The 17620-nt window shown below is 39.2% G+C and overlaps 1 protein-coding gene across 1 annotated transcript in view; it reads left to right on the top strand.

The window, feature by feature from the left end:
* The window catches only part of HYDIN (HYDIN axonemal central pair apparatus protein), a 465600-nt gene that overhangs the window by 214471 nt on the left and 233509 nt on the right, over positions 1-17620 (top strand). Inside the window, 1 exon segment of the mRNA XM_061387844.1 lies at positions 16745-16844. Coding sequence (XP_061243828.1) covers positions 16745-16844 — 100 coding nt within the window.

The raw sequence follows: 17620 nt of genomic DNA on the forward strand, positions 1-17620 counted from the left end.
TAATATTTTGTTGTTGATTTTTGTATGTGTATCCTTCATAGATATTGGCCTGTAATGGTCTCCTGTTTTTCTTTTTTTTGGCAGTATCTTTCTCTGGCTTTGGTATCAGGGTAATGGGCTCATAAGATGAGGTTGGGAGTGTTCCCTCCTGTTTAATTTTTTGGGTTAGTTTGAGATTGATAAGTAGTTTGATAGACTCTTCTTTATATGTTTGATAGAATTCCCCGTGAAGCCATGCAGTCTGGGACTTTTTTTCTCTTAAAAATTTTTTGATTACTAATTTAATTTTGACTAGTAATCGATCTTTCAGATTATTCTTTTCCTGATTCAATCTTGGAAGATGGTATGTTTCTGGGAATTTACCCATTTCTTCTAGGTTGTCTAATGTGTTAGCGTATGACCATCATAGTATTCTCTTACAATTGTTTGTATTTCTGTGATATCAGTTGTAATTTCTCCTCTTTCATTCTTGTTTTATTTGCATTCTCCCTCTTTTTCTCTTAATGACCCTGGCTAAAGGCTTATCAGTTTTATTTATCTTGGTGTCACTGATTTTTGTTGTTGTTCTCTATTTTATTTAGTTCCTCTCTTAAATTTATTCTTTCCTTCCTTCTACTGATTGTAGGCTTTGTTTGGTCTTCTTTTTCTAATTCATTTAGATAATAAGTTATATTGTTTATTTGAAATTTTTCTTGTTTCTTGAGGTACAACTATATTGCTATGAATATCTGTCTTAGAACTGCTTTTGCTGTATCCCATGGATTTCGGAAAGCTGTGTTTTTATTGTCATTTATTTTGACGTATTTTGATGCTTTCTTTTTTGATTTCTGCCATGACCCATTGAATTTTAGTAGCATGTTGTTTAGTCTCCATGTGTTTGTGTTTTACCCATTTTTCTTCCTGTAATTGATTTCTGCTTTCATACTGTTGCAGTTGGACATGATGCTTGATATAATTTCCATCTCTTAAATTTGTTTAGACTTGTTTTGTGACTTGGCATGTGATCTGTTCTGGAGAATGTTGCATGTGTACTTGAAAAGAATGTATATTGTGCTGCTTTTGAATGGAACGTCCTGTAGATATTTATGAAGTACAGCTGGTCTGATATGTCATTTAAGGTCATAGTTTCTTTATTGATTTTCTGTCTGGTGATTGGTCCATTGATGTAAGTGAGATGTTGAAGTCCACTACTATTATTACATTATTGTAAATTCCTCCCTTTATGTCTGTTCATATGTTTTTTACTTTTATGTGCCTATATCACAGATCAAACTGCTGACCGCTCTGCCCCACTGCCTCAAAATGAATAGCCAGCATCTTCTGTATGTGCTGGGCACTGTGTGTTATTTTAAACTTAGCAAGCATAGACTGATGTGAGGGTAAAGACAATAATAGGAGTTAAGAAAGCCCACAACTAGTTAGAGCTGCTGGATTGTTACCATTCAGACCTGTTGGGCACAAGGACACATTAGAATAAAAAGTCATTTGTGAGAAATGCCGCTGACTTATATACAGCAGTTTTCCTTTTATCTGTACCTCGAAATTATGATTACAAGATATAACATAGAAAAGGTATTCCATGGCTAAGTAAGTTTGAGATACACTGGGTTCCATATTGTTTGAAAGGTTTATTTTGCTGTTAGATGGCTAAAAGTCTTTCATATGATAATGAGCATTATAAATCTCTAAGAGGAAGCCTTCCCCTTGGAGATACCCTTTGGAACTAATATTTAGTAGAATTGGCTATGTGAATCACTGGTAAAGATTGTCAGGACACTAATTCAGAGGCTGAGGTGATTATCATAGGCTACAAAGTTAGAGTAGGCTTTTTGAGAGCAGAGCCTTGAGTTGGATCTTGCAGAATGGAACTTTTGGAAAACAAAATTGGGGTTTCATTCAAGGAGTGGTTCGTTTAGAGCTCCATTAATGGTTCAGTTTTGCTTGAAGTAAAGGGTTCGTGTAGGAAAATAAGGTTGGAGATGTGGATTGAGGCTGAATCTTCTCTCATGTCAGAAGACAATCTAGGGTTCAACTGAGCCAAGGGATCTTCAGATATAATGAGTTAGACCAGAAAGAGGTTAAGTCAAGGTGAAAATATAGTCTTGGAAGGACAGGACATGTACCTGTAAAAGTAAGCCATACCCAAAGATGTGAGAAGCTCAAGAAGGCATTACAAATCCCAGGCAAGTAAGCTGCTGAGTGGGACAGAGGCAGGGAGGAGCAATCAGTCAGGGCAATCTTAGACATGGCTGGCAAGGCCCAGAGTGTGGGCAGTCCAAGATTTTTCCCAGCTGGTACAGAGAATCCAGGCTGATGACTGCTGTCCTTTTCTCATAGCCTTCTGGGGTTGGGTGACTCTGGGATGGCAAAGATTGGTAGTCAAAAGGAGGTGGGAGGCCCACAGCTAAGGCTTGTACATATTAAATTCAGAAGTAAAAAGACTAGGCTTAACCTCAGATTTTCTTTTCTTCACGCACAAAACCCAAAGCTTCTCATTGCAGATGTTAAATGTGTTAATATGTGGCATTTAATATTATTTTTGAATTCTAAAATAGGAACTGAATTGGGCACAAGGCATATTTTTACCATTAGGAAGAAAACCACTTTATAAGATAGTGATACACAGATATGATATCTTTTAAATAAATGAGACTAATTTTGTTTATGTTGTATGAAAAGAATCTCCAGGAAGGGGATAATATTTGCTTAGTATATAAGTGATGCTTATAGCATCTGTAATGATTTTATCTTTTCTGTAAAGTATTCAGGCTTTCTTCTCATGATAGTATTTATTAGCTGATTCTTGATAATTTTTGCAAATTGAAAAATGAAGTCATGAATTTTTCCTAATGTCTTCCTTAGTGTTTTTCTGGTAGAAAGAGCAGAACTCAGTATCTGTTATAGTGAATTATTTATTGATATTAAATTTCCTTTTTTCCTACTTAGAGACCCTGATAGTTTTATAGAAATACAGTTCTTGTGAGTGTAATGCAATCTTACCTTGTAAATTACTTTTGAAGTTATTTATGGGAAAATTTTGTACCAGTAGCTTCTTGACTCAGATGTGAACTATGAGTATTTTCCACCGTTGAGATTTTGGTTTTATGATACAGGTAAATGAATTCTATGAGGGAGCTGGTAAAAGATTTATAGTAGAGATTAGATCTGACCTGAATATTGGAGGAAGGGTAAGATTTAAGAAAGGAAGAAGAATGTTTCCAATTGGTAAAGTTATGAAAACAAAGAAAAGAGAAAGTGTTAGGTTCATAGCCTATTAAATAGCAATGAAACGATAAGTTTGTCTGGAGCCGGTGGTCATGGAGAATATAAGAACTGAGATTGAGAAGGAGAGTTGGCATGTCTGGGCTGCCCTGGCAACCTGTTATGCTATGGCTGACTGTCTCCTACACTGTGTTTCTGTAAACACTGGATCTGACAGGTAGTAGTGTATATTCCCTGCAAAAAGGGAATTTTGCAGTCAAATAATTTTGGGAAATACTGATTCAAGAGACTGTGACTCTCAAAGGGCAAAGTGCAAACAGTATTTCCCCATGACCAGAGACCCCTTTTCCCACAAAATATATACTGGAGTCAGTGTTCTGTGGATCCTAGTTTGATAACTGATACTGAGGGTTTCTGAGACTCAGTTCAGTTTTGGATCAGGCACAGGGAGTGTTCAGTGTGTTTCAGAAAGATTATCTTAGCGTCCACTTGTGGATCAAATTGGAGGAGGATGCATAGAGGTGGGATGGGTAGTGCAGGTCAGGCAGGGGAAATTCACTAATGCAGGGAAGGTCAGGAAACTGAACATCTGCTGGCAAGTGGAAAGTGTGCTGTGTGAAGGTGATGTTGACCTGAAACAGCCTGATGACAGTCGGAAAGCAATGGAAATGGCAGATGTGAGAGATGCTCAAAAGAAAGACACCTAAGTGCTTTTTGGTAGACTGGCTATTGAGGGTGAGACATGGTGAAGAATCACATGTCTTCTCAGATCTGAACTAAAGTGACTGGGAGAATTATGACTTATTAGGAACTGGCAAGCCAGAAGTCCTGGGTTTCACTCCTAGCTTTGCCAATAGCAAATGTGACCTTAAGCAAGCCATTTCATCTCCTGTGGCATCAGTTGCCTCGAATACCAGATAAGGATATTTGGGTAGGGCGTGTTGATCCTTTTTTGGCTAGTAGGTTATGATTCTCTAGTCTGACAGACTCTGAGCTCCTTAAAATCAAGAAGTGCCTTATCCTTATCTATACCCCATGCATAGCACAGTACCAATTAATGGGTGGATGAAGGAATAAATGAACAAATGGAAATCAATTAATGAAGATGAATTTGGTTCTGAACAGGTTGAATTTGAGATGACACTAGATTTCCAAATAATTTTGAAAATACAGTACTTAATTTGTGGGATGGGAATCAGGTCTGGAGGCAAGATTTATGAGTATCCTTTGGAGGTCTTCACAGAAGGGATGAAGAGCAGATGGAAATTCTAAAATAAGAACAGAGCACAGGAAGAAATTTGCAGCAGGCCTAAGATAGCCCCCAGGTGCTCACCTTTAGAGGCCCTGCAAAGAGGGAAGAGGCTGTTACTTCACAGAGAAGGAAGGCCAAGAGGAGAATCAGCTGACTGAGAGCTCACCAGGTCATCCTGCATGTCTTTCTACCCTATTATGCCTTGTCCATCACAATTTTCTACTGAAGGATCTTCTGAATCTTGCTCATGTATAAGATCAGTTGTGCCAAATGGCCACTATTTAATTTCTGACAGTTGAGCTATGCATCAGTGATTAGTTTTCTTTATTAGGATGTTATTCTTTTTAATTAGTTTCTTGATATGATCTGAGTTCACAATAGAAGCAGGGATGATTAAAACCAAGCAGTGCCACCTACTGATCTAACAGTCAGTCTCTAATTGATGGCCTGCTCAAAAAATAAAATTAAAGGTTGATGTAGGGGTTTAGAGACTATCTTGCTTTCTGTTAGGTCCTTCAGCCTCTTTGTCCACTAAGGAAGGATATTTTCTTCAAATGAGGTAAACTTAAAAAGTAAGTTTAAAAACCAAAAAGAAAAAAAAATGGTACTTTGGGGTCTGAAAATAAGTAATAAATGATATGCTTATTTTCTCAGACCTTTGTCTATATATCTGGTTCTTTAAATGCATCAGCTCAAATAGAGGTTAGTTTAGCCCTTATTGTGTTCCTTGCATATTGAGTGTTTTATGGGAACATTGTTCCTCTTTTAGAGGCTCTTTGAATTTAAAGCAAGTAGATTCAAGATTAAGAGATCAATCACTGTCCATAAATTGTCAAAAGGTGGTGAGGGTTTGAATTTAAATCACATTTTGTTTATATGATCTTGTGAGAAGTAGTTTGACTCAGTGCTGTAAGAATGATCCAAAACTCTGGAACTACAGGTTCTTACTCTATTCTATAACCTTTTCACTGCTTGATACCTGGTTGGTTCCACTGTCTCAGTTCACCTTCTTCTCATCATGCTCATTGAATACCATTGCTATAGGGTCTGTTGGGAGAATCTTGGGGAGTTACGCCTGGGCATCTTTGGATCTTGTGTGGTCACAGAGTATAGAAGTGGAAGTTTGTCTTTTGAGAGACCCCAGACATGTTCATTAGTGGAAGAAAGGTATGGGCAAAAACACAAGAAGTAGGCAGTTTTGGGCAAATACATGAAAACTGAATGGAAGGGATTTTTTTCAACTTAGTTTGTAATTTCTTGATATTCTAATAGTAATCACTGACATTCTAATAGTAACAAAAATTGTTGTTCTAGTCATTAAAACATGATGTGTATTACTGCTATTTACATCAAGTTCCTCATGTCAGTTCTTTTGATAACATCTCAAAATACTAATGTCCTTAACCTAAAATTTCCCTTTATTCCTTACCTAGGGAAGGCACTAGTTTCTATAGAATACTGATCATTTCTCAAGCCACCTGCATCCACACAGGTTTCTTTCCCCTTTGGGAAAGAATCACAAAATTGAGTCTATTATGCATGTTTTGTGCCTTCCAGAAAAACGAGTGAAATGGACTACTTTCAGAAATGTAATATTCTATTTTACTAGATGGACTCTAGCTGTACAGAATTTTGACAGTCTTATTCTCTAATTTCCTTTGCTTATGTCTCTTGAGTACCCTGAGTGAGAGAGATTTAAAGACAAAAAACACAATTCTGAGAATTGAGAGGCAGAAGAATATTACAGGGCAAAAAGAGAGAATTAAGCTTTGGATTTCCATGGGCATCTAGGAGTCCTCTGAGAAATCACAGCATAGGTGTGATAGCCTTGCTTCTGAACTCTGGTACCGCTAGCTCAGGTCACACTTTTAAAATGCAGCAATTTTCTGAATGTTGAACACTAGATATTTTCTCAAAAAGAAATGTCTGAGAATTTAAAGATATTTGCCCAAACTGGCCCTAACTGATTGACTGACTGACATCAGGGAAAACATGTCTGCTTCTTTTAGCAAATGTCTTCCATCAAAGCAGACTGCATCCAGTATTCCTAGGAAGCTTCAGCTTAATTTAACTAAGTCTTTTAAAGGGAGAGAAACTTGATAATTTCTTTATTATCATGTAAGAAACAGTAAACCGTGCTTTGTCGTCACCTAAGCCTGCAGAAAACGGGGGATTCAGCAATTCAGACTTTGAAAGCACAGCTCAAATTTAGTTTACTTTATTTTTCTCAAATTGGCATCGCATGTGAGCTCAGCAGAACTAGGTTGGGTGGGAGCCCAGATGGCTAGCAAAGAGGAAGGATCGAGCTTTTTACTGCAAACCCCTTCCACTTCTCGTACCATTAGTCGTGAGTCACATTGCAAACATGTGGGCGCTGACTTCTTGGAAATGGACACCGGAAAGGAGAAAAGAGGACAGGGATGTGCTGAGAACAAACTGTCCTTGACAAGTCATGGCTCTTCCATCAGCATGGTTTTCCCATTCTTCACCCTCCCTTTATTATTGTTCATCCTCTCAGATCTTTGTGCTCAGCTAAATCTTTTCCATTTGTGCTGGTATATTCACTGTTGTATTTGAGAACCAGTGGAGGTAGAGGGAGACCTAGGGAGTCTTAGAACCATCAAGGTTCCTCATGGCTTGTTAAATAAATTAAGACCGTTCTTTGTTGAAAGTGATGCAGGTCTGGCTCTCTCCAGAGGAATGTAGGAACATCACACACAACTACCTCAGCTCCACAAAATCCCACTGGAGTCTTTGCTGTACATGGGTTGGAGTATCTCACCCAAAAGAGATCTTCTGTGAAACATTCTCTGAGAGATGGCCAAATCTTTTTTTTTTAAGATTTTTTTTTTAGATGTGGTGGACCGTTTTTTAAAGTCTTTATTGAATTTCTCACAATATTGTTTGTTTTATGTTCTGGTTTTTTGGCGACAAGGCATGTGGGATCTTAGGTCCTTGACCAGGGATGGACTCCACACTCCCTGTGTTGGAAGGTAAAGTCTTAACCACTGGACCTCCAGGGACGTCTCCCCAGAATAGCCAGATCTTAAAACCTTGTCTTAAAAACTTTTCTGGTCTGAATCAAAACTTGCCTAAATTCACAGTTTCCTCTCCCAGGAGATATACTGAAAGAGAAAAATCTCTTTGCATGCCATGTGCCAATTCAGTCTTTTCTTTCAATGATAATTAGAATAGTTTACCTTTAGTTTTTAGCTTCTATTTTTTCTTATTTCTCTTTGAGACACTTCTATTAATATTTGCCCCAGGTGACAATAAAGAGAACCTTCCACTGATCTGGAAGGTTCTAAGAAAGTCATTGTGGATTATAGCTGCTAATCAGTGCTTCTGTTTTTTCTCTTATTGTCTAATAGAAATTTGACTTTAACGGGATATTTTTATTTCCCAAGAGAAATTCTTTAAATTTTTCTTAAATATGATAAGATAGCAGAAACCATTCTACCAAAAGAATATTTCCATTTTGGTAGAACCTTATGAAATCCATGACACATTATAGCTGCTCTTGTAGTCATTATTCGGTAACCTTGTTCTGAATCGGCTGTACCCTGACCTAACCGGGACAGCTTGGTGAAAATCCTCCAGGGCACTTCTCAAGAGCTGCCCCGTGCTAACATTGACTGTGTCATTCATAGGGACCTCCTGCCAGTCACCTTCCAGAGCCCCTGAACGTTTGGGGATGCAGCACGTCCTACTGTGTCCACTGGACGAACACCAGGTCCCACTGGCTTCCGTTAAGCCTGATTGTTGGGTGTGGTGTTTTAAAACTTCTCCTGACAGTTTTTAAAAGCATAGGCCTCACATTTTGTTATCATTGCAGCAGGGTTCAGGAAATTAAAGAAAAAAGTACTACAGAATCCCAGCTCTGCCACTTAACTGTTGATGCAGCCTTGCGTGAGATACTTAACTTCTCCTTGCCTTGGTTTTCACGTGTTTAAAATGGGGATAATACTCCTTCACAAGGTTGTAAAGATTGAACTAGATAGTGCACATCAGCACTTAACACAGTACTGGGAACATGAGCTCTCACTTAATAGAAAATAGAACGGTTTGAAGTTAAATACAGTTCAGTCTTATGTTGTGTCTAATCTCTTGCCAGATTAGAGAGTATGATTGGAAAGTGTAACATTTGAGTGGGCAAACATTTGGATTATTCTTCTAAATGTAAGTTGGGAATTAAAATGCAGCTATTTTATGATACATATAGGCAGAGTCATACTGTAAACTACTTTCCAGATAAAACAATGTATCCATGTATGTAAGCTCAATTGCTCAGTGATGTCTAACTCTTTGTGACCCCTATGCACTACAGTCCACCAGGCTCGTCTGTCCATGGGATTTTCCAGGGAGGAATACTGGAGTGAGTTACAGCCCATTCTTCTTGTACTTTGGGCTTTGATTTTCAAAATTTTTCAAGAAATAATTCTTCATTGGAAAGAAGGAAGGAAGGAGATGGGTAATAGACAGGAGGGGAAAAGGTGATTTTAAAGTATTTTATTTTTATCTAAAGATTTTCGATAGAGAATTTTTAAGTCAGTTCAGTCACTCAGTCATGTCCAACTCTTTGTGAACCCATGGACTGCAGCACACCAGGCTTTCCTGTCCCTCACCAACTCCCAGAGTTTGAGCATCAAGTAGGTAATGTCATCCAATCATCTCATCCTCTGTTATCCCCTTCTCCTCCTGCCATCAGTATTGCCCAGCATCAGGGTCTTTTCCAATGAGTCGGTTCTTGGCATCATATGACCAAAGTGTTGCAGCTTTAGCATCAGTCCTTCCAATGAGTATTCAGCACTGATTTCCTTTAGGATTGACTAGTTTGATCTCCTTGTTCCAAGGAGTCTCCAAGGGACTCTCAAGAGTCTTCTCCAACACCACAGTTCAAAAGCATCAATTCTTTGGCACTCAACTTTCTTTATTGTCCAGCTCTCACATCCATACATGACTACTGGAAAAAGCATAGCTTTGACTAGACGGACCTTTGTTGGCAGAGTAATATCTCTGCTTTTCAATATGCTGTCTAGGTTGGTTATAGCTTTTTTTCTTTTTTTACTTTACAATATTTTATTGGTTTTGCCATACATCAACATGCATCCACCATGGGTGTACACGTGTTCCCCATCCTGAACCTCCCTCCCACCTCTCTCCCCATACCATCCCTCTGGGTCATCCCAGTGCACCAGCCCCAAGCTTCCTGTATCCTGCATCGAACCTTTTCTTCCAAGGACCAAGTGTCTTTTAATTTCATGGCTGCAGTCACTATCTGCAGTGATTTTGGAGCCCAAGAAAATAAAGTCTGTCATGGTTTCAATTGTTTCCCCATCTATTTGCCATGAAGTGATAGGACCAGATGCCATGATCTTAGTTTAATAATGTTGAGTTTTAAGCCAACTTTTTCACTCTCCTCTTTCACTTTCATCAAGAAGCTCTTTAGTTCCTCTTTGCTTTCTGCCATAAGGGTGGTGTCATCTGCATATCTGAGGTTATTGATATTTCTCCTGGCCATCTTGATTCCAACTTGTGTTTCATCCAGTCTGGGATTTTGCGTGATATACTCTGCATATAAATTAAATAAGCAGGGTGACAATATACAGCCTTGATGTACTCCTTTCCCAATTTGGAAGCAATCTGCTGTTCCATGTCTGGTTCTACTGTTGTTTCTTGACCTACATACAGATTTCTCAGGAGGCAGGTAAAGTGTTCTGGTGTTCCCATCTCTTGAAGAATTTTCCAGTTTGTTGTGATCCACACAGTCAAAGGCTTTGGCATAGTCAATAAAGCAGAATTAGATGTTTTTTCTGGAACTCTCTTGCTTTTTCAATAATCCAACGGATGTTGGCAATATGATCTCTTGTTTTCTCTGCCCTTTCTAAATCCAGCTTGAACATCTGGAAATTCTCACTTCACATACTGTTGAAACCTAGCTTAGAGAATTTTGAGCATTACTCTGCTAGTGTGTGAGATGAGTGCAATTGTGCAGTATTTTGAACATTCTTTGGCATTGCCTTTCTTTGGGATTGGAATGAAAACTGACCTTTTCCAGTCCTGTGGCCACTGCTGAGTGTTCCAAATTTGCTGGCATCTTGAGTACAGCATCATGTTTTAGGAATTGAAATAGCTCAGCTGGAGTTCCACCACCTCCACTAGCTTTGTTCATAGTAATGCTTCCTAAGGCCCACTTAACTTCACATTCCAGGATATCTGGCTCTAGGTGAGGGATCACACCATTCTGGTTATCTGGGTCATGAAGATCTTTTTTGTATAGTTCTTCTGTGTATTCTTGTCACTCGTCTTAATATCTTCTGCTTCTGTTAGGTCTATACCATTTCTGTCCTTTATTGTACCCATCTAAGAGGAGAGTGAAAAAGCTGGCTTAAAACTCAACATTCAGATAACTAAGATCATAGCATCCGGTCCCATCACTTCATGCAAATAGATGGGGAAACAATGGAAACAGTGACAGACTTTATTTTCTTGGGCTCCAAAATCACCGCAGTTGGTGACTGCAGCCATGAAATTAAAAGACACTTGCTTCTTGGAAGAAAAGCTTATGACTAACCTAGACAGCATATTGAAAAGCAGAGACATTACTTTGCCGACAAAGGTCTGTCTAGTCAAAGCTATGGTTTTTCTAGTAGTCATGTATGGATGTGAGAGGTGGGCCATAACGAAAGCAGAGCACTGAAGAATTGATGCTTTTGAATTGTGGTGTTGGAGAAGACTCTTGAGAGTCCCTTGGACTGCAAGGAAATTCAACCAATCCATCCTAAAGGAAAGCAGTCCCGAATATTCACTGGAAGGACTGATGTTGAAGCTGCAATACTTTGACCACCTGATGCCAAGAACTGACTCATTGGAAAAGACTGTGATGCTGGGCAATATTGAAGGCAGGAGGAGAAGGGGACGACAGAGTATGAGATGGTTGGCAGCACCAAATCGATGAACATGAGTTCGAGCAGACTCTGGGAGTTGGTGATGGACAGGGAAGGCTGGCATGCTACAGTCCATGGGGTTGCAAAGAGTCGGACTCGACTGAGTGAACTGAACTGAACTGAACTTGCATGAAATATTCCCTTGGTATCTCTAATTTTCTTGAAGAGATCTCTAGTCTTTCCCATTCTATTGTTTTCCTCTTTTTCTTTTCAATGATCACTATGAAGTCTTTCTTATCTTTCCTTTCCATTCTTTGGAACTCTGCATTCAGATGGGTATATCTTTCCTTTTCTCCTTTGTCTTTGGCTTCTGTTCTTTTCTTAGCTATTTGTAAGGCCTCCTCAGACCACCATTTTGCCTTTTTGCATTTCTTTTTCTTGGGGTAGTCTTGTTCCTTGTCTTCTGTACAATGTCATGAACCTCGGTTCATAGTTCTTCAGGCACTGTGTCTACAAGATCTAATCCACTGAATCTATTTGTCACTTCCACTGTATAACTGTAAGAGATTTGATTTAGGTCATACCTGAATGGTCTAATGGTTTTCCCTACTTTCTTCAATTTAAGTCTGAATTTTGCAATAAGGAGCTCATGATCTGAGCCATAGTCAGCTCCCAGTCTTGTTTTTGCTGGCTGTATAGAGCTTCTCCCTCTTCAGCTGCAAAGAATATAATCAATCTGATTTTGAAATTGACCATCTGTTGATGTCCATGTATAGTGTCGTCTCTTGTGTTGTTGGAAGAGGGTGTTTTCTGTGACCAACACATTCTCTTGGCAAAACTCTGTTAGTCTTTTCCCTGCTTCATTTTGTACTCCAAGGCCTAATTTGCCTGTACTTCCAGGTATCTCTTGACTTCCTACTTTTGCATTCCAGTCCCCTATGATGAAAAGGACATCTTTTTTTGGTGTAAGTTCTAGAAGGTCTTGTAGGTCATCATAGAGACATTGTAGAGAATTTTTAAAGGTCCTATTTAATCATTGCCAATATCATTTTTTAAGGAGATCATTTTAATGTGATTCCCTTCTCATGATCGTATTGATTGCTTATCATGAACCAGTGGCTTTATGTTCATAAATAGCTTTCAAAACGTCTCTAAACTGTCCCTGTCAAGACACTTGGTTGTTCTTGTCCCAGAAGTTCCATTTCCAGAAATATTTAATATTTGGGCCCAAAACACAAACATAGCAAATTAACTTTAAACTTGAAAATTCAAAGTTGATTTCTTCTAGCAGGTCACTTATAAGTGAAATGTAGTGGTGGTTCTGAGGGGAAAACAAAAGATTAAGACCAAGAAGGAAGATCATTACAGTAAAACTGAAGGCCATTTTACCAATTATTTTCAACAAACAAGATAATGGGCATCTGCAGATTATGTTCTACATTCTCAGTCTCTCATTTGGAGCAGGAAAATGGACAACCATGGGAAAGGAGTTGTTTGTGGAAGGCAAAGGAGAACAGCAGGGGGTTCTGGGTGATGAGGCTGGTTTCACAGGCCTGGGAGGAAATGATACTGATGTCAGAGCCAGCGGGGAACATTCTGAATGTTTTGGCTCTCAGAAAGAAACTTTAGAACTGAGCAATAAAGAAAGAAAAATTCTTTTTCAGAGACGACATAAATGGCATGGTATTTAACTTCAGAAATGTCTGAAAAGTAATATGAAATATATCAAAGATACATAAGTAAAAATGGGATCATCTTAGGCTGATGACCTGTTTCTGGTATTTGCACTCTGATTTGGTAGGAAATGCTGTAGTGAGTTTTTGCTGTTAAAAAAATTAAGTTCTTTAACTTTTATTTTAATTCCAGCTAAAAAATAAAAGTGTCCTTCTACATGTTCCTAACTCCTTGATATGACCTTTTGTGAGAAGCATCCCTCGGTGACAGAAAACTGAATGACTATACTTCTGTTTTTACAGATACACTCAGCACTCTTAATGCACGTAGGCTGCTACAAGCCCAGGAGAGGGTTTAGAATAGGATTTGTCCTTGAATTATCTCCTGGGGCTCAGTAAAAGCTGTAAATTACTAGCAGATGTCGTAGACACAGTAAAACCACTGCAGCCTAGGATAAGAAAGCAAGGTACCCACAGTCGCATTCGCCCAGTCTGAACACCCGGTGGGCTCAGACTCTCTTGTATTGGTCTTCCCTTGCCATGCAGAAGGCTTTCTAAGCCTCCAAGCCATCCATATCAGACAGTCTGCTCCTGGGGCACATCCAGATGTTACTGCTCCTTCCTCTGGGAGATTCTGATAGCCTCTCTGGAGCATGTCTGTCCTACCTTTTCCCAACTTCCCAATTGGAGGAAGGCATGGCAGCCCACACCAGTATTCTTGCCTGGAGAATCCCCATGGGCAGAGAAGCCTGGCAGACTATAGTCCATGGGGTTGCAAAGAGTCAGACACGACTGAGTGAGTAAGCACAGTCTGATAATCAGATTTCTTTGAAGATGGGGTGTGCAAAAGTGCCTCTGGGATAATACTTAAGTGTATTCCCTTCTTGTGTACACATGAGCCCTGGATTTTCTTGCTTGAATAATGTTTTTGAAAGTGTTTTTTTTTAAATTTTATTTTATTTAACTTTACAATATTGTATTGGTTTTGCCATATATCAAAATGAGTCTGCCACAGGTATACATATGTTCCCCATCCTGAACCCTCCTCCCTCCTCCCTCCCCATACCGTCCCTCTGGGTCACCCCAGTGCACCAGCCCCAAGCATCCAGTATTGTGCATGGAACCTGGACTGGCGACTCGTTTCATATATGATATTATACTTATTTCAATGCCATTCTCCCAAATTATCCCACCCTCTCCCTCTCCCAAAGAGTCCAAAAGACTGTTCTATACATCAGTGTCTCTTTTGCTGTCTCGTATACACGGTTATTGTTACCATCTTTCTAAATTCCATATATATGCGTTACTATACTGTATTGGTGTTTTTCTTTTTGGCTTACTTCACTCTGTATAATAGGCTCCAGTTTGATCCACCTCATTAGAACTGATTCAAATGTATTCTTTTTAATGGCTGAGTAATACTCCATTGTGTATATGTACCACAGCTTTCTTATCCATTCATCTGCTGATGGACATCTAGGTTGCTTCCATGTCCTGGCTATTATAAACAGTGCTGCGATGAACATTGGGGTACACGTGTCTCTTTCAATTCTGGTTTCCTCAGTGTGTATGCCCAGCAGTGGGAACCATAACACTTGAATTTATCCACAGGTACTGAGCTTATCTGTCTTCCAGCATATCCCTTTTGGGGCATTTCCTACCATTTTGGTGAGGCTTTTCCAGTAGAGATTTTCTAGGGATCCACGATGGCCTCTGTGGTCAAGCAGTTTGAATGGGAACAGGTTAGCTGTATCCATTCTACACTTCTAAACAAAGCAGAGCCTGATCCCTCCAGGGGAATACATTTGTCTTGTGGGTTAGGAGTAAGCCCAGGTCTTCAACCATTCTAAGATGGACTACCCACTGATATACCACTGAATGGATGAACCACCTTTTCTGCTTGGCCTCTCTGCTCGTTCTAGCCACAAACGTACACAGCGCTCCATATCACCAGAATCCCCACAAATCAAAACAGGCGAGGTATTCACTATTTATCAGAAGAGAGCAGATACCAGATACAAGTTTGGAAAAGGGCAACAGTGAGATGCCCAAATAAGTGAAAGTGCTTAGGACTTCCCTATTCCCTGCATGATCTCAAAAGTCCCTGTCAGATCTAAAACTGTATGATTTTTGGGTTCCAGTTGAGGAGAAGGTGGCAGAAATAGGTTGCAAAGATGAATAGGCAACTGCCAATAACTACACATTGTGCAAACTGAATGGATACAACCAATTCAATAAATATATTGAACACTTACTCTGAGCCACCTCTGTTTTAGGTGCTGGAGATAGGCTAGCACCCACCCTCACAGAGCCTTCATCCTAGTGGGCTGAAGGGATGTGAGAGCTCCCAGGACCCACATGACCCCCACAGCCCTCACTGCTCCTTCTTGGAGTCTCCGTGCCCTTTATTCTCCTGAAGCAGGGGCATACAACCTGAGAAGCACACTCACCAGACAGTTACCTTCATAAGCAAACCCAAATTGACTCTACTTTTCTCTTCCTTGCCCTCTTGTTTGATATCTGCATTTTAAACCCCTTTCGTGTCTGCTTAATTCTTTATTCCAGCACTGTGTTCATGTCAAGTCAGAATGGAAATAGAACATGCATGATGGATCGTCTGAAACTGGATCCTGATTATTTATCGTCACCTTCCTTAGTTTTTTATTTAGTTGGTAGGAGTGTTTATACATTTTTGGATGTGCTTATCACTGATACTCTACTTGGCCTTATTTACAAAAACCTTAGAAAAAAACACATTTTCTTCCCTAATTTTTCTGATATTTTCATCTTAGTCATTCCAAGTGGCAAAAGAATAACATCAATCATAGCAAGCCATTATTTGCTGAGCTCTTACTGTGTACTAAATGTGGGTCAAAAGCATTTGACCTCATGATCCCTCATCATGGAAACCCTTTGAGGCAGGTGACATAACATGTCCTTTTACAGCCCTGAGAGGTTACATGGTTAGTAGAAAATGTTTTTCAAAAGGGTATCTCAAGGGGATTCTGATATTGTCATATGTTGCATTACAGTTTCAAACCTCAGTTTTCTTATTACAACTTTTGAGTAGTTTGAGCTAAAATGAGAAATAATATCACACAGAATCAGAACCAGAGTTCGAATTGGCCATCATTCTGCCTCAGACCATGGGTATTTTCACAAAATAAGAGTATTTCCTTACGCTGTCACTCAAAGGCTCAGAACGTGGCTTCTCCGTCAAGTGAATTAGATCACTTCTTTGCGTGTGAAAAGCAGTATCTGGATCTTATGTAGCTAAAGCACAGATAGCAGTTATCACATATATTTTAAGATATTTGTGTACATTTTTATCATCCCTCTAAGAGATGAGCTCCATGCAATCTTAGACCTTGCCTTTCTTAATCTCTGAAGCCCAATGCTGTACACGCATTGGCGTACAATGAATGTTAGTTGAATCTACAAACTTTAGAAAATGCCCTAAGTACTCTAGCTTCCTTTAGTAAGTAATTATAAATCCATTTACTCACTGAAATGATCTTTGAAGCTTTTTTCCAGCTTGTATCACCTCTTGACAAGTAATAGAAATTTCCTATCTATTGGGTAAAGTTGTGCTTTCTTTTATTTTTTGTCAAAATATTTCCTTCAAATTTCCTAGAGTTATAATAACAGCATTTAAAAGCAGTGTCTTCCCTTCATCATATTGTTTTTTAATGATTCTTTCATGTTTTTAGGAAGGCGATGTCTGGCCCAATTCATCAGCTGAAATCACTGTGTACTTTAATCCCCGGGAAGCCAAGCTCTACCAGCAGACCATCTACTGTGACATTTCAGGTAAAGACTTCTTTCATGTGGTAAATTCAGGTTACCAAGGGCCCAGCGCATAAAGTGGTAAAGTGCTGTGTATGTGAGAATATTGGGGTCTATGTGCAGTACATGATATCAGGAGGAGAATAATAGAGGCAAGTTATACACTTCATACTTCTTTCTAGAACAGATCAAACTTTGAAGTACCTTATAATTGTGGTGTGCTGGGTGGGGATGGAAAACCATGGATCTAGGTTACCCCTTGATTTTGAGAGCAGTAAGAATATTAGTTGGAATTCTCTTGCTTTTTCTATTATCCAAGCAAGAGAATTCCAACTAATATTCTTATTGCTCTATAAATCAAAGAATAATTTGGATCATAGAAAAAGCAAGAGAATTCCAGAAAAACATCTATTTCTGCTTCACTATGCTAAGGCCTTTGATTGTGTGGATCACAACAAATTGGAAAATTCTTTAAGAGATGGGAATACCAGAACACCTTACCTACCTCCTGAGAAATCTGTATGGAGGTCAAGAAGCAACAGTTAGAACCGGACATGGAACAGTGGATTGGTCCAAATTGGGAAAGGAGTACATCAAGGATGTATATCGTCACCCTGCTTATTTAACTTATATGCAGAGTACATCATGAGAAACGCTGGGCTGGATGAAGCACAAGCTGGAATCAAGATTGCCAATAGAATATCAGTAACCTTAGATATGCAGATGACACCACCCTTATGGCAGAAAGCAAAGAGGAACTAAAAAGCCTCTTGATGAAAGTGAAAGAGGAGAGTGGAAAA

This window comes from Bos javanicus, chromosome 18, assembly GCF_032452875.1.
Source record: "Bos javanicus breed banteng chromosome 18, ARS-OSU_banteng_1.0, whole genome shotgun sequence".
NCBI classification, from domain to species: Eukaryota; Metazoa; Chordata; class Mammalia; order Artiodactyla; family Bovidae; genus Bos; species Bos javanicus.